Source organism: Grampus griseus (assembly GCF_964374135.1).
Source record: "Grampus griseus genome assembly, chromosome: 3".
Classification (NCBI taxonomy): domain Eukaryota; kingdom Metazoa; phylum Chordata; class Mammalia; order Artiodactyla; family Delphinidae; genus Grampus; species Grampus griseus.
In genome coordinates, this window is record NC_139019.1 from 72,083,507 (window position 1) to 72,106,951 (window position 23,445).

Below are 23,445 nucleotides of genomic sequence, written 5' to 3' on the forward strand. Positions count from 1 at the left end.
GACAATCATGATGTCTAGAAAATAGTGACAGTCTTGGCAATTCCTTTCCATTGCTTTTATACCTGTTACCGGCCTGTTAGCTCCAGGACGATGCTGAATAGCAGTAGCAGTGATGACAGGCATCATTGTCTTGTTCTGTTTTTAGTGGCAACCCTTCTAATGTTTCAACATTAAGTTTAATACTTTCTATTGGCTTCTGAGACATATCACTTCATCAGGTTGAGGAAGCTGTCTTTTATTTCAAGATTACTAAGTGTTTTTATTTATATCATGAGTGAATGTAGAATTTCATTAGATGCCTTTTAAAATTTCTCTGTTTTTAAGATGATCTAGAAAAGAGTTGGCCTGGTTTACAATGAAACATGCACATGCTTCTCACTACTTACAACCCATTCTATTTTCATTTATTGTTTTAATATTTTTATTTGACAGCCTTAATCACTGTCCTTGCTAATGATGATGGCCCTGGAATTCTAGCATTTAACAACAGTGAGCACTTTTTCCTACGAGAACCGACAGCTCTCTACATCCAGGAGAGTGTGGCAGTGTTGTACATTGTTCGGGAACCTGGACAGGGACTGTTCGGAACTGTGACAGTTCAGTTCATTGTGACAGAAGTGAATTCTTCAATGGAGTCGAAAGATCTGACTCCTTCCAAAGGCTATATTGTTTTAGAAGAAGGTGTTCGTTTCAAGGTACAGGATGAACCTTTACTAAGAATGAATGATTAATAGTTACAAAATAATTTTCTCTTGGAGGAACACCCTAGATCCTAGAAAGAAAAAAAAAAATCCAGGGGCTTCCCTGGTGGCGCAGTGGTTGAGAGTCCGCCTGCCAATGCAGGGGACACAGGTTCGTGACCCGGTCCAGGAGGATCCCATATGCCGCGGAGCGGCTGGGCCCGTGAGCCATGGCCGCTGAGCCTTTGCGTCCAGAGCCTGTGCTCCGCAACGGGAGAGGCCACAACAGTGAGAGACCTGAGTACCGGGAAAAAAAAAAAAAAATCCAGCTTAGGTGATAGGTAAAGGCGTGATTAGATGACCACGTGAAAGTGCTCTAGTGCTGTATCGTCTACATAGAGTGCAACCGGAGAAATTTGTTCCATTAATAGAGTAGTGGAATGCGCAAATAATAAAGAAAATATGCATATTGCTGTTTTAAATGTTAAGTATATTTAAATGGCATACTTCACTTTATATTGTCTATAAATCATAAACTAAAAGAAACTCCAAGCAATTCATTGCAGTCATTAAGCCATAGCCAGTCATTCTTTTGCCACATTTTCATTAAACAAAATACAACTGCTTCCTTCAGACTGCTTATTTGAGGAGCAAATATCCTATGTAAACAGGAATAGCTTATTGGGGGAAAAATACTGGATTTGGGATTAATCATAAATGTGAACTATACTTGTAGAAGTTTACCTTCTGAAACTTCAATTTCTGTATATTAGTAATTTTTTGTTCCTACTACTAAATTTTATTTTTAAGACACAGTTTAAGTTTAAAATAACTAATTGTATTAGCTTAAGATATTTTTTAAGCCAGCTATATGAAGTATAATTCTAAAATAATATACTTTAAACTATTTCATCTAAAAACAGTCCACCTAATTATTAATTTTATTTATGATCAGTTTGTATAAACTTCAATACATTTTTGAATTCGTATTCATTTGCATGTCTACTTTTTTCATGTTTCTGGAAATTTAAAACCTTTAATTGATTTATTCAAGGATGCTTACATCTTGATATAGATAAAAAGAATTCAAATTTGAAGTATTTTATGAATTTGCTATTTTTTTACATTCACATGCCTTTTTAAAAAAGTTTTACATTTTATTTCATTTAATTTTTTGTATATTTTAAATTTATTATATTTCTATTGTGTTTTATTCTTAAAAGACTTTTTTTCAAAGTGTGTTTAAAGACCTTTCAGTTCATTAGGCAAATTAAATTTTAGAGCAAATTGGATTAAATCGATTTTTCTCTCACCCACATAATTATCTTTTTCTCCACATGTTTTTATTCTGAGGTATAAACAGTAAAATATAAAAATCTTAAGTGTATGGCTCAGTGACTTTAAAAATATGTATACACCAGTGTAACAACCACTTGGATTAGTATATTAAACATTAAACAAACCATCACACAGAAGTTTCCTTCTTGTCTCTTACCCTCCCCAGAGGAAAGTGCTTTCTGGTTTCTGTCACTGAAGACTCATTTGCTAATTCTTGAACTTCTTATAAATAGAACCATACAGTATGTATTCTTTTTATGTCTGACTTCTTTTGGTCAACATCATTTTTGGTTGCACACATGAGTAGTTGGTTCTTTTTTTATTGCTCAGTAGCATTTCATTGAATAGACCACTGTTTGTTTATCCATTCTTCTGTTGATAAACATGTGGGTTGTTTCTGATTTGTGCCTGCTGTGGCTATAACTGCTTTTTAAGAGTGAATTCTAGGCTAGAAAGAGACAATGCAGTTACATAGCCAGGGCAGGATAAAGAAGTAGCAAAAATGAAGATCTAAATTTAATTTTTTAATCTCAGTGATGTTTTCAAATGCCATAGATTTTATTTTTAGACATTTCAGTTAGACTGTGTCACAGTGTTGATAATCTTGAAAGTTGTAACTTGAAACAGTTGTAACTATTACTTTATGAGGATCAGTATTAAAGTAAAAAAGAGGTACTCTTTTCCAAAAATACTATTTTGTTGTCATAAATGTTTAGCAAATTACTCTGTATGTGTGTCGCTGAATTCTAGTAACTTTATCTTTTGATTGTGTTTTCAGGCCCTACACATATCAGCCATATTGGACACGGAACCAGAGATGGATGAGCATTTTGTCTGTACCTTGTTTAATCCGACTGGAGGTGCTAGACTAGGGGCCCGTGTTCAAACCCTGATAACAGTTTTGCAAAACCAGGCCCCTTTGGGGCTATTCAGTATCTCTGCAGTTGCAAATAGGTATAATTTATTCGTAAGGAAATTGTCACTTCTGAAGCTAAGTAGGAAGTAACTTTTGACGTAAAGAAAATGCAGAAGAAAACTGATCTCTGACTCTCGTAATGGGGACTTTTAAAATGAGCTCTAGCAGATAGATCGAGAGAGGCCATATGCCCTCTCATAACAGGGAGCATCAAAAACCTAATCATGTGCTGTGCAATGGTGTCATTAGAATTCTTATTTTCTCAGAATCCACACTTTCAGGTAAAAGCACTATTTTGTGTTTTCAGTAATAATAAAAAGCAAGAAATAGTATAACTTATATTTAGCTGCTCAAACCAAATGAATGACTCTTCAAACATATATTAACATGATTTTAGTTAAAAAATTCCTTCTGGAAATTGACAAATATTTGGGGTTTTTTTGTCTTAGAAATATTCTAATAGATCTAGTTTTATTAATATGTCAAGAATTTCCTGATTCATTTTTTCTCTGTAAAATGTTTTTAGTTTATGTGAGAAGAAACTTAAGAATGACAAAGCTTTATTTATTTTAGAATATGTAGGGTAAAGTTACTGAAGTTACTGACCCTCAGTATTTTCTTACTGTCATAAGTATCAGATAATAGTGCTTTTTAAATGTCTTCATAAATGAATAATTTTGAGCTCTAGAGTCTAGCCTTTCTCCTGTATAAAATTTGTGGATGGATGTCACCTTGACTTGCGTAAATTTAAAAGTGTATTAAATATATACTAGCAATGTGATGTAGGTATTTAACGTGTAGAAATTACATGCTTTTTCTGCTTTCTGCAACTGTTTGTTTCTTTTAGAGCCACCTCTATAGACACTGAAGAAGCCAACAGGACTGTATATTTCAATGTGTCACGTACTAATGGCATTGATTTAGCTGTGAGTGTGGAGTGGGAGACAGTTTCTGAAACAGCCTTTGGCATGAGTACGTTTAGTTTCTTATAAAAACAAAATTCTATAACCAAGAAAGATTGCATGCATAAGATTTACATTTTCCCCCATGAATTGTATCTTACAGATCTGTTGAAAATGGAGAACAGATATCTAATTCTTTTACTGCATTCACAGATATTTATTGAATGCCTGTCCTGTGACAGGCATGGTACTGAACTCATGGAACTTAGAATTTAGGGGGAGACAGAAATAAATAAGTAAAAATCAATGTGTAGTTTGAGTATAATAAATGTTTTAAAGGTGAAGTTCTAAGTGTTGTGAGAACATCAAAGAATGCCTTCGAGGGGAATCATTGTTTGAACTAAGACTTAATGATGAGTAGGGATTATGCAAAGACTTGAGTTGGAGAAACATAGAAGAGAAAGCGGGAAGCTATCAAGGCAGAAGTCTAGAGCGTATAAGTGAAGAACTGAAGAGTGGGCACTGGGTTTAGAAATAAGGGGGAGTGCTGAGTTTGGAGAGCTAGATAAGACTAGATCATTCAAGAACTTGAAGAATATATCACGTACATTAGTCTTTATCTTAGGGTTATAGAAAGTCTCTGAGTGGTCTAGGCATGAGGAAGGGTTCCCATGTATAGATGTGGGGTGGTCTGATCACATTTGCACTTTGAAGGTATCATTCTTGGTGCCAGGTAAAGAATGGATTGGCACAGGAGAAATTAGAGGATGAAGGGAGACAAACAAAAGGGCAACAGATGATGGTAGCTTGGACTGGGTGATGGACTGGATGTGAAGAAGGTACCTGAGATGACTCTTATGTTTCTAGTTTCTGCAGTTGGATGGAGATTCATGCCGTTCAGTAAGAAAGGGAGTGCCTAATGGAAACAAGGTGTTACTTTGGTGAGGGGAGTAAAATATTTGAATTTGAGTTAACTTTTTAGAAGAAATTTCTCTAGACTCAAAAGAAGATCTCTGCTGGAGAGATAAATTTGGGAGCCTTTAGCAGGCATATTGTTTTTAAAGTCATGGAAGTTGACGTAAAAACCTGGAAAGCGAGGATGAAGATAGAGAGGGAAGAGGACTCAGACTGAGTCAAATTGAATGACCAGGGAGAGGAGAAGGGGACTTCAGAGACCTGGTGAGAAACCCAGGGGAATGCAGGATTGCAGGCAGCAGTGAAAGAGCGTTTTAAAAAGAAAGGAGTGGTAAATCGTGTCAATTGCTGGTGAGAAGTCCAGTAAGATGAGAACTGAAAAAATACTCATTGTCATCAGCAATGTAGAAGACATAAAATCACAAGAGCTATTTGTATAGAGGGATGTGGACCGAATAACATTTTGAGTGGAAGTGAGAGAATGCAGGCCTCAACTATGTACAACTAGTTCAAGAAGTTTGGCTGAGAAGGGTAGGATCTAGTAAGAGTAGTGATGGGGTGTAGGAGTCAGGGTTTTTGTTTATTTGTGTAATTTGAAGAGACTAAGCATGTGTAAATGCTGATGGAAAAGGCCTGGTAAGTAGAGAAGGACTGAATATTTAGAAGAGAAGGGATAATTAATAGTGGGACAATGGCCTGGAAGCCAGGAAGAGATGGGATCTAAAAAAGAAAGATTATGTTTTCTAATTCAGAGTTATCTCATTATAGTTTGGGCTCTGCGTGTGTTTTGTGGACGTGCTTGTGGGAGTATGTGTTGGAGGTTCTTAAATGTCAGCAAGCATTGTTTATTCTTCATTCACCATCTTCTGGAATTACGGTAGGGCAGGATTTGACCATGTGGTCGACTTCAGTGCAAAACATTCAGACTCTTAATGCAAAAGCTGTAGTGTGCCTTTAAAAGGTGGCAAAGCAGGAATCTAAAATATTGGATTTCTAGGAAAGGATATTACCAATGGATAGTACATAAAAGACACTGACATTATGACTTCATCAACTGGTAATCTAAAAATGATCAATAATTTACAAGGAGCCTAGGTTTCAACTTTGACATTTGTTCTTGGTGCATCACGTTCACACCATTAACTAAAGTTTAAAAAGAACTAACTTTCTATGGGAAACTGTCATGATAATAGGACACACAAGGTGTTTTAAAGGTATTCTTCATTAAGCAGGAAGTTTTTGTTTCTGTCTTTGTTTAGTTGTAGCACAGAATTTTAGGACATGTACCTGTTATAGCAGGCTGATAAAACTTGATAGCTACTTGTAGTAGGTGAATCTGTTTTGGCATTCTTAAAATATACAACATGTAAAGTTAGAAATCATTGGATGGGGATAGCTTCAAATTAATAGTGTAAGTTTTAAAAACCTATCATTTAGCATGTTTCCATAAAAGGTGTTTATTATTTCTAAATTTCTCTGTTATATTTTCATCATCTTTATGAAAGCTGATAAAAATCATACTGAACATATTTCCTTTTAAAGTATAAATTCAGTATTTATTTATAAATATACCCTGGAAAAGTCTTTGTGGGTTTAGAGCACAGTGTTAACAATTTTTCTTGTCTTTGGGTATTGATATTTTTAGTTACTATCTATTTTGAAGTTCTCTAGTTTGTCTCTTCTCTTTCTCATACACATACACTTACCATGGAAGCATTTTCGCTTCTAGTAACAAACTCACTAGTTTCACTATTTAAACAATAAACAGAATAGATAAAGTTTGAGAGGATTTTACAGAAGCAAATCACGATTTATGTTTTTCAGGGGGAATGGATGTTAAGTTTTCTATATTTCAAAGTTTTTTGGATGCATCGGCTTCTGGCTGGTGTTTCTTTACTTTGGAAGATTCAGTATATGGTATAATGTTAAGAAAATTGTCTTCTACTGTTTACCGATGGCAAGGGATTTTTGTTCCACTTGAGGTAAACATCACTTATTTTATGGTACACAAACTATAATGTACATATAGATTTTGGATGCCCTGTGAATTACTGTTATTCCTTGTTTCCTAGGATTTACATATAGAAAATCCTAAAACTTGTGAGGCCTTTAATATGGGTCTTTCCCCCTACATTGTGATTACTCATGAAGAAAGAAATGAAGAAAAGCCTTCTGTTAACAGTGTGTATACATTCACATCTGGATTCAAATTATTCCTGGTAAAAAAACACTTCACTTTTTTTTGGTAGATTGCTTTATTTAAAAGAAAAATCAGATTCTTGAGATTGAGCTAAATAGAAGATAGTGTATGTTCTATGTTAATGTGATAAGGGGTTTTTGGCAAATTGATACACATTTTAGCAAGGTGTCTTAATCCAGGGATATTTTGGTCTTTCTTGAAATGACATCTGGATGTGCATACCTGGGGATCAGAATGATTTTTCAAGTTTTGAACTTCAAATATTTACTCAGACTATTAACTGTAATTCAGAGCTTTTCTTAGTTAAATTTTCCTTTAAATTTTTTATTCTCACTGTTCTGTCTTCCTTGCAGGTACAAACAATCACTATTTCAGAAAGTTCTCAAGTAAGATATTTTACTTCAGACAGTCAAGATTATGTAATTGTTGCAAGTCAAAGGGATTATTCTGAATTAACTCAGGTTTGATTCTTTTAAAATGAGTTTTTTTAATGCCATAATTGAAACACATCAGAGATGTAGTCTGTAGGTTTAGTATAAAAGAAAACCATAATTTGATTATGGTAACGTAGTAAAAAGAATATAGATATTGATTAGTCATAGCTAATTTTTAAATGATAGAGTTTTGAATATTATATTGTCTTCAAGAACCAGAGCAAGTATAATAATAAGCATGAACATTTAATTAGATTTTAATTGCATTGGAAAACTTGGAGAAAAATCACACAACTGGATAGATGGTATCACTAAAAATTCATGATTAACATTGCCAGATGGACACACAACGTCACTCCAGAAATCCCGTATTTCTCTAGTAAACTATATCACGGTGTCTTAATAATATTTATTTGATAATTTTCGTCACTCCTCAGATTCCCATACCTGCTTCTCATCTCTTCACTTTCAGCTCATGACTTTGTTGAAATGAAAGCTACCAGAAAGATTACTCATCTTCCCAACAGCAAATTCAGAAACTGTCTTGAAAACCAGTCTTATTCCTGCCTCCTGTTACAATGGCAGAAGTGTTTCTTCTATAAAAGACAGGCGCCTAACATAGGCTCCCCTCTTGCCTTCGTAAGGGTCAGTTATTCCCTCTAGTGCCACCGTAACTAGCATCTCTCTCTCTCTGTAGGATTATTACAGTCAGCATAAATGCAGGATTTCCAAGCTTAAAAAGTGATTTCTCTTCTGATCTTATCCCCCTTTTCTTCCTGCTTCATTTCTTTTATCCCCTCTATATTGAGACCTTGAAAGAATTTTCTGCTTGCTTTGCAAACTTCTTCATGGTCACCAGTGACAGCTGGGTTGCAAATACAGTGGGTGTTTTTTTCTGTCATTATTTTGCATTGCTTCCCATCTGCACTTGACAGTCACCTCATCCTCAAATTTAAACCATCTCTTCTCTTGATTTTTGAACTACCACACAGATTTTCATTCTTTCTTTCTGTGTCTCCTTCTCAGTCTCCAATGCCACTTCCTTCTCCCTTTTCTGAACTTAGATATCTTGAAGTTTTTCAGGTTCAGTTTTGGTTCACATTTCTTTTTTCTTTCTCTTCACTCACTGTGAGTACTTTTATCAGTCCTATGGCTTTAAATATCAACTATAGGCTGTCTTCCAAATTTATCAGTAGCCTTTCCTGTGTACTCTAGATTTTGTGTCTAACTGCCTGTTGGCATGTACACATAAATATGTTCTAGGTATCTAAGATTTAACATATCTCAAATTAAACTGTAGATTTTCTCTATGAAACTTGTTTCAAGTGTTTGCTTTCATCTCGGGAAATAGTAACCTCATAAATGCAGTTGCTTGAGATAGAGTGCTGGGTTGTATCTTTTTAAAAAAATATTTATTTATTTATGTTTGGCTGCGTTGGGTCTTTGTTGCTGCGCGCGGGCTTTCTCTAGTTGAGGTGAGCCAGGGCTACTCTTTGTTGCGGTACACGGGCTTCTCATTGCAGTGGCTTCTCTTGTTGCGGAGCACAGGCTATGGGCGTGCAGGCTTCAGTAGTTGCAGCACGCGCACTCAGTAGTTGTGGCTCGCGGGCTCTAGGGCACAGGCTCAGTAGTTGTGGCGCACGGGCTTAGTTGCTCCACGGAATGTGGGATCTTCCCGGACTAGGGATCGAACCCATGTCCCCTGTATTGGCAGGAGGATTCTTAACCACTGTGCCACCAGGGAAGTCCATAACTTTCTTGATTTCTGCTGATTATTCATTCCCATCTAATTTATTATTAAGTGTTTTTGATTATATCTCCTGATACTATTTTGAGTACAGATGTTTCTTTCCATCTCTGCTTCTTCTTCCCTAATCTAGGTCCCCATCACTTCTCACCGTGCTAGTAGAATAGTCTCCTAGCTGGTCTCCAAAATTCTCTGATCTCCTCAGATCCATGTTTCAAGTAGCTGGAGTAGTCTTTTAAAAATATTAATTCATGTTGCTCCTCATTTTGAAATTATTCAATGATTTCCAATTATGTTTGGAATAACTTCTAAATTATTTAATATGGACTGTAAATAAGGTAACCATATGTCCTTATTTGCCCACCACAGTGCTGGGTTGTGCCTGTTGTCCTACAATGATTAGGACTGTCTCTTTCACTCTCTAAAGCATCCCTGTGTTAAATTATATGGGCACCTTAACAAAAGGTACCTCTCCAGTATTATCTTCATTCCCCCAGTGCTGTCAACTGCATTCTAGCTGCACCAGTCTTCATTCAGGTTATGACAAACTTTTTCTGCATTAGAAACTTTGTCATGTCATTCTTTCTAATTTTATTTCTTAGGACATTCATAATTCTCTATCATACCTTCCTAATTGTTGAGTACTTGTCTCAGTTTAGTAGTCATACATTTATTTAATGATTGATGTATTTATTGTTTGCCTTTCCCTAGTAGTTAATAAGATCCGTAAAGGAAGAAGTGATTCTGTCCCTTACTTCTTGCATAATGCTTGGCTTATATAAGATTCCCAGTTTTTACTGAATAAATATAATTCTTTGTGAAATTGACCGGATGGCATAAGAAATCAGGTAGATTCAGGGTTTTCTTTCAGTTTAAAATACATGAACACTCACCTGAAACCTTGTATGCAGTGCCACCTTCAGGACTAAAAAGTTTAGGTGTTTTTCTTTATATTCTATTGCTTGAGCAGTGGGTAATGATAATACAGCATTAGAAAGTTTTTTATCTCACTCTGAATTTTTCATATTTAAATAAATTTTCTCCTATATTTGGCTTCCCCTTCTCTTGCTGTCACCCACCCCTGCCCAGATGTATATTTGAAATTGATTTATTTTCAAATAACTTCTCTTTCATTCTCTGTGTGTGTACTCAGGCACACACACATACACACACAGATAAAAAGAGGGAGAGAGCAATGAGAGAGGATCAGTTTTGATATTTTCTCATTTGTGAAAGTATCTTCGTAACTAAGTTAAGGGGTCTAGGAGAGTAAACATGTGATATTGGCTAAATTCTCACAAGTGCTGAATTCCTAGTCATGAGTGTTTTGTGTCTGAACATTCCCTGCAGGTCTTCAGATGGAATGGAGGAAGCTTTGTGTTGCATCAGACACTCCGTGTCCGAGGTGTGCTGAGCATGGCCTCATTCACCAGAGGAGGTGCTATGTTCTTAGCCATTTCGCAGGCTAATGTCAGGTCAAACTCCCTTTTACTCAGGTGGTCTGGAAATGAGTTTATTAACTTTCAAGAAGTTCCCATCAGTGGAACAACACAAGTTGAAGCCTTGACTTCAGGCGATGATATTTACTTAATTTTTGCCAAAACTGTTTTTCCAGGTAAGACGATTTAGTGTTTGCAATGCATACATAGCTGTTATCGAAATTATCTTCCATTCATTTTATGTTCATATGAAAATGCTCTTGTAATAATTTTTTAGCTAATCCATAGTGTGTTTCTTGATGGATCTAAGTATTGATTGTCAGCTAACAGATGGATATTGGGAAAAAAGAAAAACATTTTAAGTGTTATGTCCATAACCTGTGGGTGTTCTAAACCACTACTTTAAAGATATTAAAATAAAATTGGGGATGGGTGGGTAAAGTAGAAAGAATTTTGAAGATTTTACACCCAAGGTACAAACAGGTAACTTTTTAGATGGCTGTACTTGGGATGCCATGGATAATCTGCAGTGGTAATAAATAGTGCCAAGCAACATTCAATAAGACCATTTAAAAATGTTCTCTGAATACAAATATGCTTTTTTCTGCTTAGTAGGACTTTCATAGGTAAAATTTCAACATTCCTGAAAAATAAAACATTTGTTACTATTCTTTTTTTTGATATCAGATCATGATTAATGGTTAAACCATGTATCAATATATACTTCATGTGGTAAATGCAAGAAGACTTTTAAAGTGTTTCCTACTAAATTGTATTTTTGTTTATTTGAATGAATTCTGAGAAATGTCCTAAATTTGTTTCTTTAATTAAGTTTAATATTTTTATTATAGTTTTATTGTGTAATTTTGTCATTTTATAGGTAACTTTTGCCTTCAGATTTGCCTTTTATTCTGTTATTGTAGGAGATCAGAATTCAATTGAAATTTTCATCTGGGAGGGAGGACAGTCTTCTTTCAGATATTTTCAATCCCTGGATTTTGCTACTGTTAATAAGATCCACTTCTTCACACCAGCCTCAGGAATAGGTAAGGGCATTTTAAAAAAAAATTTATTTATTTATTTTTGGTTGCATTGGGTCTTTGTTGCTGTGCACAGGCTTTCTCTAGTTGCGGTGAGTGGGGGCTACTCTTCGTTGCGATGTGCAGGCTTCTCATTGTGGTGGCTTCTCTTGTTGTGGGGCACAGGTTCTAGGCGTGCGGGCTTTAGTAGTTGTGGCTCGTGGGCTCTAGAGCGCAGGCTTGGTAGTTGTGGCGCACGGGCTTAGTGGCTCCGCGGCATGTGGGATCTTCCTGGACCAGGGCTCGACCCCGTGTTCCCTGCATTGGCAGGCAGATTCTTAACCTCTGCGCCACCAGGGAAGCCCTCATACGTTTTAATTTTAAAAACAAAACCTTTTGTAAGAAGAGTTTTCATTGCTTTTTTGTTTTTGCAGATCTCTTTAATGTCTGGTTTAATAGTTCGATTCTCATGTTTGCATCTGTAATTCAGCCTTTTTCAATAATAGTCATCTGGCCTCTGGAAGATCCCACTGTGCACTCATGAGAGAAGTAGAGTGAAGTAGACAAACAGCATCTTAGTATTATTAGGGAAACAGTTTTGACCTCACAGAACCTCTTGGAGGGTCTCAAGGACTCTTAAAGGTCCTTGGACTCACTCTGAGCATTACTGAGGTAGAGAAATCCTTGAAGGCATTTCAAAGGCAGGTGATGATCCAAGGCGTGTTTTTCAACTCCACCTAGCTTCAGTATGTAGAACATGCTGGGTGCAGTTTGCAGCTGTCTGGGCAAGAGCAATGGAGAAGGCTTTGTGTGTGGTTAGAGGTGAGGGACTGAAATCAGGAGGACATTAGTAAGAGGACATGTTGATGCATGGGGGTAGTTCAATTCACAAAAGTTAAAAATCTACAGAGGAAGTGCTGTTGAGAAGAGTAGAGGATTTTGCACAAATACAGGAATCTATTCTTGGGTTTTTCTCTCAGTGCCGCACTGCTGCTTTCTCTATCAGGTGTTATATACTTTAGTCACCTTCAGTCATCTCAACTGCTGACCAGGACTCAGAGGTTATTTACCTCATTTTTCATAGTAGATTGTTTATCTCATTGTACTTTGCTTCCATGTGTCCTACTCCCCCCTCCTTAGCCCTGCGTCCTCCCAGATGTTCATGCCACGTGCTCCCCTCACTCTGGACTCTTACATCATTTTCCAGCCTCCACCCCAAGTTTACTCTGCTGACAGTCCTGTGTCTGTCTCTGCTCTGCTCTGCTCATCCTCTTCTTAAATAACTTCCCTTTACATTGTTAGCCTCTGACAGGCCATATAAACCTGTGATGTTACCCTGTGATTTCCAACTCTGTGACTTTCTTATCATTCACTCAACAATTGATTTACTGAATAAATTATGTATCCTTCATCATGTATTTGTTTAGCTTTTGTTTACTTGTCCTTTAATTTTATGCCTTTATCATTTTTGCTTTCCTTATACCTCAGGTTTTCAAGTGGACTAACTATATCTACTTGAGTCACTTATTATGATTCAAAATAGTTGCTTAATGAATGTTTTTAAGGATGAAGAGTGCTGCCTGAATGGGCCATTAATTGAAGTTATAGAATTCTCTTTAAAGGCTTAAAAAAATAGAATAGGCACTCTTTCTAAAAGAATTTGTGAAAAATTCTGCCAAAGGCTTGTTCCCTTTATTTCTTTTGTTTCTGTGACTTGAGGATGTAGAAATATGAAAAGATTGTAGGTAATTATTTAGAATGGCTTATTATAGATCCCCTGAAAGCTGAAATTATGCATTAAATAATATTCAAGGACTTTCTTATTTTGAATGTGTCAAATATTTTATTAAATGTATTAGATTAGAGCCGTGACTGTGAGGCTTACATATTTATTCTGGTTAATGGCTTGACAGAGATTATTGGGTAGTGACTGAATTCTTTAAATGGCAGAGGAAGAATGAATATGACAGAGACTGCCAAGACATATAAACCTAGCTTCCCCTTCTCCCTTTTCTCCTTCATTATTTAATAGATATTTCTTAGTGCCAGTTATGTGCCCAGCACAGTGGTAGACCCCAAGGAAAAAAGGGTAAGCAAAATCAGGTATAGCCCTTGCCCTGAAGAAGTTTAACATCTAATAGGGAAGAAGGCCATTATATATAATCACACAAGTAAGTTTTTAGGTACAAACAGATAACTACTATGAAAGAATAAAGTACTTGCATAACACAAAATGGAGCGGAGATGAATGACCTGGTCTGAGGGATGCCCAGAAAGCTTTCTTAAGGAGGAAACATTTAATTGTGGACTATAGGATGAGTAGGAGTTAATGAGGCAAAGACTTGAGCATGAGGCAGCCTCTAGGCACAAGGAGCTGCAGGGGTAAAGAGGTCAGAGTGTGGCAAAGGACCAGGAAGAGGCCAGTGTGGCAGTGAGGGGAGAGTGGTCCAGGGTATAACTGAAGATGTAATCAGATAGGCCAGATAGGGACTTAAAGGGCTATTATCTTTATCCTGTAAGTATTAGGGTGCCTTTTATGAGAACATAATGAGGAGATGGAAAATAGAAGGGTTCAGAGAGAGAAAGAGAGAGGGAGACAGACACAGAAACAGATATTGTGTGTGAGAGTGAGTGAGTGTTTATATGTGTGTGTGTGTGTGTGTGTGTGTGTGTGTTTTAAAAATGGAATGTAGGGCTTCCCTGGTGGCACAGTGGTTGAGAGTCTGCCTGCCAATGCAGGGGACACGGGTTCGTGCCCCAGTCCAGGAAGATCCCACATGCCGCTGAGCGGCTGGGCCCGTGAGCCATGGCCGCTGAGCCTGCGCATCCGGAGCCTGTGCTCCGCAACGGGAGAGGCCACAACAGTGAGAGGCCCGCGTACCGCAAAGAAAAAAAAAAAAAAAGGAATGTTGACTGCCAATAGGAGAAAAGCTTAGAGGCTGGTAAGAGAAAATGTCTGTAGTCAAGCTGGAGGCTCTTAGCACAGTTCAGGCTGAAGATCTCGAATGCTGGAGCTTGGAAAGTGGTCGGTGATACAGGTGCAAAATCAGAGAAGTAGATTAATTCAGAAGCTGTCTCTCAAGTAAAATCCTGGGAGTTGATGATAGATTGCATATGGGGGTAGGTAGAGTGAATATCAAGGATGAGCCCTAATTTCTACAACTAATGGATGAGTGGTAGTCTCTTAACTATTATGGTGATCACGGGGAGGAAACCAGGCTTTTGGGGGCAGAGATAATGAGTTTTGTTGGGGTAATTTGAAATGCCTTTGAGTCTTGGTATTTAGATACCAATAAGTGTTACTGGTTGGAGCTTAGAAGAGAAGCCTAGACCACAGCTACACATTTTATACGTACGGAGGGTCATTTTACTACAGACAGAGGTGAAATTGTCTAGAAAGAGACTGTGTAGTATGTATGAGAGAAGGGGGCCTTGAACCAAGTTTTGCTGAATTCCACTTTTTAAAGAGAATATATGATAAAGGAGTCAGGAAAGATGGAAATCTATAGCTAACACATGCTGAATGTTTATTATGTCCAAGGTCCTATTCTAGTCCTTTACTTTATCGCATTTAATCCTCAAAGCTCTGTATGCTGCTGGAAAAATTCACCCCTCCCTCCCTAGTCCTTGAGCACTCTCAGTTTTCTCAAAACGATTACCTTTGGAAATCATGGCCTTTGGAGATTATTTGTATTCATTCATCACTCTCTTCATCCCTGTTTGATCATCCTAAGAAGACCAGGCCCCCTGGGGATAAAGAGACTGTCTTCCCCATGTGGTCTATGCATGCTGTAGACCATATGAGCCCTAACTTCCAGACCAGATGCTCAACTCGCACCTCCCCCAACTCCCCTTCCGTGATGCCCTGTGTATTGTATCTCAAACGTTTGTCAGAATCTTCCCTTCATCTCAGTGCTCTGGAGCTCAGCACTCTCCTGAGGACACTGCTTCTCATGCAGCCCTCTCTGGCTGCTCTGTCTCTTACTGGTTCCTTTTATATTCCCAGATCTCTAAATGTTAGGAATGCTTGCTCTTGCATTTTAATCATGGAACTTTTCTTTGTCTGCACTCACTTTTTAAATAATATTATCCAGTTTCCTTCCTTTGGGATATTGTTTCTTTTCTTTTCTTTTTTTTTTTTTAAATAGTTGTGCTGTATGGAAGAGAATTCTGTAATCAGTACTAGTTAAAAATCCTGTTCCCCAGAGTAGATAGAGATTTAGGGAGGTTTTTTTTTTCCCCTTATAAATTCCCTGTCTCATATTATCTTGAACAAATATGAATGTCTGTTTTCTGAGAAAGTACTCTCTGCATACATATATGTAGATTTGAGCCCCTACAGGTCCTGCTCTGAATGTCAGATTATCTATTTGCTGCCTTGTCATTCCGATCAGATTGCGAGGAATTGAATAGGGTATATCTCTAAGGGTTAAGATAAATAATCAGTGATGTTCAGAACACTTTAGTTTATGATTTTGGTTAGACTATAGCATCACTTAAACTTGAGAGATGTGATTCGTCTGAGGAATTTGCTCTTTACTGAATGTATATAACTTTATACAACTTGGTGAAAAATGTTTGATCAGTTTTAAAATGAAAGTTTATTAATAACAATCTTTTTTGATCTTTATTATGTAATATTTACTAAACTGAAATAGTACTTAAATTAATTACCATAAGTAAACATTATCAATAGTTTTTGATATTTAAGAGTAAGGATATGGGATTTTCCATTTCAGCTATTGGCTAAAATTTTAGAAGAGTCTCATGGTTTCTGGTTCTACATGTTATTTTAATGCCCAGTAAAACTTATTTGATATCTTCAGATTCCAATGTGTGTTTCCAAGTACTGGAATTTGTACGTTTCTCCATGATTTCCTACTTTTCTTCCCAGTTTTAAGTCTGAAGATTGCTTAATGGTATACACAGAGTAGTAAGCCCCCTTCCCCTCCTAATTTCTGCAGATATAAATATATGCATATATAAATATATGCTTTCCTACTAACATTTCAGAAAGCATTGGCAGAATATACTCTAAGATCATAAATTTGTTAATATCCTTTGGACACCTTTAAGAATTTATCAGGTGGAAATAAATAAAATGATGAATGCTGTCTCTAATTAATATTCACAAGTTAAATAGAATACAACAATAAACGTCCAATGTAGGGGAATAATTAAATATATTTAAAAAATCAACTGTAGATTAGTATCTGTATATTAAAATTATAAATCTGAATGCTGTATAGCAAAATATAAAGCTATATATATGTATAAAATGTATACTATAAATATAGCATTAAGCTTTTTAATTAAGATTTTTTGTATTTAGACTGTGTCGATTATGAATTCATATGAATGGTGACTGGAAAGGAAAATATAAAAATGAAACATTTAGTGGTGGGATTATGAGTCTTTTTCACTTTAAAAATATCCTACCATGCTATCCAATAAATAAATATTAAGATGAATACAAAAGAGTTCAAAATTCATTTCGGTTTTATCATCCAGTGATTTTTTTTTTTTTATCAAGTGGATTGTGGGTACACTGTCAGGCTGACTTGTACCTTCCACAGTATTTAAAAATTATTATTTATATCTAGTTATTTCAGAAATTGAATCATATTTATTTACTGCAGCAATCAAAATGGAACTTTGAGAGGTGGGAGGGTTTTGCTGTGGGGAGCTGGTGAGGTGACATTCACTTTTCATTCTCGCTGCCTTTTCTTTTCTTCCTCTAGTCCACATACTTCTTGTTGGCCAAGCTGTGTCTGCTCTTTACTGCTGGAATTCAGAGCTGAATCAATTCTCTTTTATTCTGGAAGCACCATCTGCTCATGATGCAGCCTCTGTTACAGTAAAGTCCCTTAATTCAAGCAAGCATTTAATTGCTCTTGCGGGACCCATCCACTCACACACATATGAACTGGCCTATGTCTCGAGCCAGTCTGACTTCATTCCTAGGTAGGTTCAACATTTTATGCTGAATGTCTTTGTCTCACCATAATTTTATATGGTACCTAACTTCTGAGTCTTTATCTAGTGATGGAAGCATATACAAAATACAAGAACTATTAACAAGCCAGAAGTTCAGTTATTATCCATATTTCTAATATCTATTCTACCAAGTTAATTAGTGATATATGAACATTTTGGATTAAAATTTTACTTACGAAATGTGATTTCTGCAAACTTTTAATAGTAATCAGTATTATGAGAATTTTATGATTAATCTACCATTTATATGTCTTTAATTTGTTGTAGTTGACTTATTTTATATATACTTCTTATGCTAGTTCAGGTGAATTGATATTTGAACCTGGAGATAAAGAAGCTATAATAGCGGTAAATATCCTTGATGATACAGTTCCAGAGGAAGATGAATACTTCAGAGTTCAGCTTAAAAATCCCAAAGGAGGAGCAGAGATTGGTATTAATGGTTATGTAAAAATAACTATTCTGTCTAATGATGATGCCTATGGAGTGGTTGGATTTGCTCAGGTAAAGATTCCACACTTTGACGTCAAATGATTTATTCATTGTATTTATTTATTAGCTGCTATCAACACTCAGTGAGTGTCTTAAGCCTCTCTTCTCTTCCTTTCCCTGCTTCATTCCGAACTCTGCATTATAAGGTGAATTCTACTGATGATTGAAATTTACAGACTTGCACAATGGACCCTTGAGTCAACTTGTCTTAAACTTTTTTTTGGTACTGATTCCTTTCCTAAGATTGAATTTATAATGTTACCAGTTGGCCTTGGTCCAGGAGTTTGGCTCTGCTCTTATCCTTGTTTCCAGAGGGTAATGGTGAAGCAGATTCCAAATACACACTACACACTGTGTCTTGTCACGCACATCACCTACAAATATATTACTGTCCTTTTACGCCTTTGTTACTTCTGTGTATTAAGAAAAAGAGAGAGAAAGATGTTTGTAACTGTATGTGCATTGTACACATGGAGATGCTTTCTCCTGAGGAAAGAGAGCTATCCAGTTATTCCAGTTTGACTTCCATACCCAGACTTCATATTCCTTTACCAGTGAGCAAAAGGACAAACCTTCATAGTGCATCATTTAGTCCTATTTGCAAAATGTATCACGATTTCTTAGTTAGAGTTACAGCTGCAGGTATCTTGTGTTTTTCTCTGAAATATTCTGCAGATAAGGAAAACTGAACTGAAACTGACTTAAAACACCTAGGGCGTGTCCACAGAGAAGGTGGGATTGGGGTTGACTGGATACTCTGCTGTGTCACTATGGCTCAGATTCTTTGCATCTGTGTATTTTGCCAGCAAAAAGCTAACCTTTCGCTTTGTTGTTTGAAAGCTGATGCTATCATTAGGGCTACTGCTTTCTTGTTCATGTCCATTTGCAGAGAGAGAGATGCTTTATGTGGCTCTCTGTGTAAGGGAGAAGTTTCCCAAAAGCCTCTTCTTATGTCTCATTGGCCGGAACTGGGTAACAGGCCCACTTACTCAGTCATTTATTCATTCATGTAGCAGGTATTTAATAAATACCTTCCATGTACCAGATGCTGTTTCAGATACTAGAGATATGTTAGAAAATAAAACAGTAAAAATCTCCATCCTCCTGGTCCTTAAATTCTAGAGTGGACAAGGGGAGACAGACAATAAGCAAAGACAAAAGAAACATCTGTACCATAGCTGATGTTAATAAGTGCCATGGAGAAACAGACAGGGAAGGCAGATGGTGAGTGAGGGAGGAGGTGGAGGTTGTGTGCTGGGAAATCAAAAAAATCAGGGAGGGCTGCGCTGAGCAAGTGACATAGGGCAAAGGCCTGGAGGAGATGAGGGAGGGAGTTTTGTGCATATCTCAGGGGAGAACATTCAAGGCAGGGGCACCCATCAGCAAGGACAGAGGCCCGGACGTGAAGCCTTGCTCCTCTGGTGCAGCGAGAAGGCCACTGTGGCTGAAGCCAGTTACTAGGGGAGATGAAGGGCCAGGGCCCTGTGTCGGGGTCCCCACCAGCACCCACAGTTGTGATGACTTGCTAGGAGGACTCACAGGATCAACATTTAGTCTTTCTCATGTCTTTGATTTATTGGAGTGAAAGGTTACAAAGCACAATCAGCCAAGGGAAAAGGCTCATGGGTGAACTCCAGAGGGAACCAGGTGCCCTCTCTCCCAGTGGAGTCACACAGGACACACTTAAATTCCCCCCAGTGTCAAGTTGACTTGTGATAACGCATGTGAGTGTTGCTGACCAAGGAAGCTTATTAGAGACTCAGCGCTCAAGGTTTTAACTGGGGGCTGATCACATAGGCACCCTGTACCTGGCATAGAACAAAATTCCAGAGTCCCAGAAGGAAACGGACTGTTTAGTATCAACCACATTGTGTGTACAAACAGTTCAGGCACAAGAAGCTGGTTATCAGTTCTGTGGGTGGTGAGAACCCTCCCGATATTCCAGGTTCCCAGACATCAGCCAAGAAGGAACCCCATAGGCCTTTTGAAGTATAGCGGTCAGGCCTGCTACCTTAACTCTTTCCTGCATGGGCCCCTTAGTGTTTTCATGAATTTGGCCTCTGAGGGAAACTGGGAGCTTTTGGAGGATTGGGGTAAAAGAGAAATTTGATCCAACTAGCACTTTTTTTTTTTTTGTGGTTCGCGGGCCTCTCACTGCTGTGGCCTCTCCCGTTGCGGAGCACAGGCTCTGGACGCGCAGGCTCAGCGGCCATGGCTCACGGGCCCAGCCGCTCCGTGGCATGTGGGATCTTCCCGGATCGGGGCACGAACCCGTGTCCCCTGCATCGACAGGCGGACTCTCAACCACTGCGCCACCAGGGAAGCCCCCAACTTGCACTTTTAAAGGACATTCTCTTCATAGAATTGAGACTAGATTGTAAGTGGGCAAGGACAGAAATAGACTAGGAGGATATTGCAGTAATTCAGCAGCAAATGATAGAGCTATGGGGAACAGGAATGTGCCTTTCACCAAGACACAACCACTGTAAGAGGAGCAGTTTGCGGGGGATAAGATTGGACTTACTAATACCCTGAGTCAACTCCTTGCAAGGATCGTAGGGTCACCCTGTTACCCGCTCTGTCCCATCTCTGGAGCCAAAGGCAGGTCAGCTTCCTCTGAGGCACCTCTGCCCAATAGAAATATAATATGAGCCCCTGGGTAATTCTGAGTTTTCTAGAAGCCCTATTAAAAAAGTAAAAAGAAACAGATGAAGTCAGTTTTCATGTTATATTTCATTTAACCCAATCTATTTGAAATATTATTGTTTCAACATGTAATCAATGTAAAATTACTTATGAAATATTTCACATCCTTTTTTTCCCGTATTTTGTCTTCGAATCCAGTATGCATTTTTACAGTGAAAGACTAGTCACATTTCAAGTGCTCAGTAGCCACATGTGGCCAGGAGCTGCTGTGTAGGACAGAGTAGCTCTAAGATGTGAGCTGCGCGGGTAGGGTTAGAAAGAAAGCAGACAACTTCTTTCCCCACCAGGTATTCACATGACTTGTTTCCTCACTTTGTTTCCTCTCTGCTGAAATGCCATCTTACAGAAAGGCCTTTTCTTGCTGAACATTGTGACTCCCACCATCATTCTTTATTACACCTTAATCTTCCTTATTGGCACTTACAATGGCCTGATTGGTCTATTGCCAGTTTCTTTTTCTACTAGAATTAAAGACTATGAGAGCTGGCATACTGATTTCCTCGCAGCTTTCCCTGAACCAGACAAGTGCCTGGCACTCTGTAGGTGCTTCCTGTGAGCCTGTCATTATGCAGGGGAGGAAACAGAAGACTCACGGGGCCTTCTCAGGATCTCATACAACTATGGAGGGCAGAGCTGGGGCTCCTGGGGCAGAACCCAAATGCTCTGCAGCTCAGCTTCATCTTCTCACCAGAAGCTGTGCTGCAGATGGGGAGTACATTCTGTTCCTCAACTATTTAAGCATAGACCGTGCTTTATGAAGCCTGTTTCACAATTGTTCTAGAGACACGAAGTCACCGTGGCCTGATCCTTGCCAATAGATATAGTATCCTAGGTTTCTTCAATCCGTTCAGGAAAATTCCTCAATACAGGCCTCTCGTGTCTGGACAGCCTGGTTCCAAGATGGGACTTTAGATGTTGAGAATTTCTTGAATATCTTCTGGCTGTATTAATCCTCATTTTACTAATCCTTGTTAACAGATGGCATGAAGCCTGAGAGAGGCTTCTCTTTTTAAAAAGCATTTTCTTTCTTTCTTTTTTTAAAGGCATTGCCTTTTGTGAGCAAATTATATGCATATTTTAAAATCAAAGCATTTTCTGTAGGAATGTGTGATTGCCTTGAGCAAGATTTTACTACTATGTAACATCTGTAGCAATGTGTTAAAATGCTGTGTAAAACGCTATAGGATTGGATATCTACTCAAGTTAGCATTCTAACTGGAAGCTTACATAAGCTTAAATGAAATTTCTTAATTTTATTTAAGAAATTAATAGGGGAGTCTTTATTTTTGGATTAAGTAAAAGTAAGTAAAAAGACGAGAACAATATTACTGGAAATATTTTAAAAAATCTTTATACTCTGTGTTCTTGCTGTATTGCCTATGGAGAAACAAAAGTTATTGTAAGAAGAGAGTTTTTGGAGTATTAATTTTGAGGAAGCATTCATTAAATGGCTGGCAAGAGAAGTCTACAGGCCTTGGACAAAGAATGTTATAGTCACACAGAGGCAGAAATCAGTTTGGAACAAAGGAAAGAGGCTCAGAAGTATAGGTGAGAAGAAGAGAGTAAGGGTCTAACATGAGGGAAAAGGATCGTTCTGGCAGGAAAAACAGTTGTAAAGACCATGAGCTAAGAATGAAACATCATCCATGGAAACATCACAGCCTATAGAAATGTTTCAGAGGATATGAATTTAAGGATAAGAGACTTTTGTAAATGATCAGAAAGAGCTCACTGCTTCTCATGATGTCATTACATTTGGATGGGTCCTTGGGGACCACATAGACCAAACACTTATTTTACAAACAGGAAACAAAGACCTAGAGGGATTGCCAGAGCTTAACATAGGGGAGGAAGAAGATTTCTCTGTTCTCCTGACTCTCTCTGTGACACTTCTGTTGTATAAGCTATTTACATGCTATGTATACTCCTTTTAAAAATGTGTATGCTTTCTGAGTATAAAAATAATATGTTTATTGAAGAAAATTTGAAAAATATAGAACCTGGAAAAAAATCCTATAAAAATTAACCTTTTCATTTACTTTAATTTAGTCTTTTACTTATTCAGACACGCATGTTTTAAAGTAAAAATCATGGTCATCCTATATTACTGTTTTTTAAATATTGTTTTTAACATAATATGTCATGTTGCTTGGTACTGTGAAGTTTGCAAATGCATAATAGCATGACCTAAAAGTCTGCCTAGATGATTTCAAATAACCCCTTATGACTTCCTGTGTATTTTTCAGAATTCATTATATAAACAGGTGGAGGAAATGGAGCAAGATAGCCTAGTAACCTTGAACGTTGAACGCTTAAAAGGAACATATGGTCGTATAACTGTAGCGTGGGAAGCTGACAGAAGTATTAGTGATATATTTCCTACCTCAGGAGTGGTATGTAATTTACAAAATTATAGGAGAGTCACTTTTAAATTATGGTTACTTTTGATGCATGGGACCAAACCCTGTCTTGTGGGTGAAGTGTTTGAGTTTGACCATGTCAGCATTGGATTCCTCCTAATCACCATAGAGAGGGATACAAGTTAAGGTTAGTTTTATTGTTGTGATTCTTCTTTTTTCCCTATAATACCAAAATTATCTGTAAAAACATCATCCCTTTTGAGATTCAGTACACTGGTTGGCCAGATTATGGATGTATTA

The 23,445-nt window shown here is 37.5% G+C and overlaps 1 protein-coding gene across 1 annotated transcript in view; it reads left to right on the forward strand.

Moving 5' to 3' along the window:
• Positions 1 to 23,445, forward strand: part of ADGRV1 (adhesion G protein-coupled receptor V1) — a gene marked incomplete at its 5' end in the record, with an annotated part of 563,397 nt that overhangs the window by 151,871 nt on the left and 388,081 nt on the right. The window contains 11 exons of the mRNA XM_082650308.1: positions 433 to 695; positions 2,797 to 2,972; positions 3,782 to 3,906; positions 6,576 to 6,733; positions 6,824 to 6,970; positions 7,305 to 7,412; positions 10,483 to 10,747; positions 11,495 to 11,617; positions 17,332 to 17,554; positions 17,887 to 18,091; positions 23,032 to 23,178. Of these exons, the coding sequence (XP_082506434.1) occupies positions 433 to 695; positions 2,797 to 2,972; positions 3,782 to 3,906; positions 6,576 to 6,733; positions 6,824 to 6,970; positions 7,305 to 7,412; positions 10,483 to 10,747; positions 11,495 to 11,617; positions 17,332 to 17,554; positions 17,887 to 18,091; positions 23,032 to 23,178 (1,940 nt within the window). The remainder of the gene's footprint in view (positions 1 to 432; positions 696 to 2,796; positions 2,973 to 3,781; positions 3,907 to 6,575; positions 6,734 to 6,823; positions 6,971 to 7,304; positions 7,413 to 10,482; positions 10,748 to 11,494; positions 11,618 to 17,331; positions 17,555 to 17,886; positions 18,092 to 23,031; positions 23,179 to 23,445) is intronic.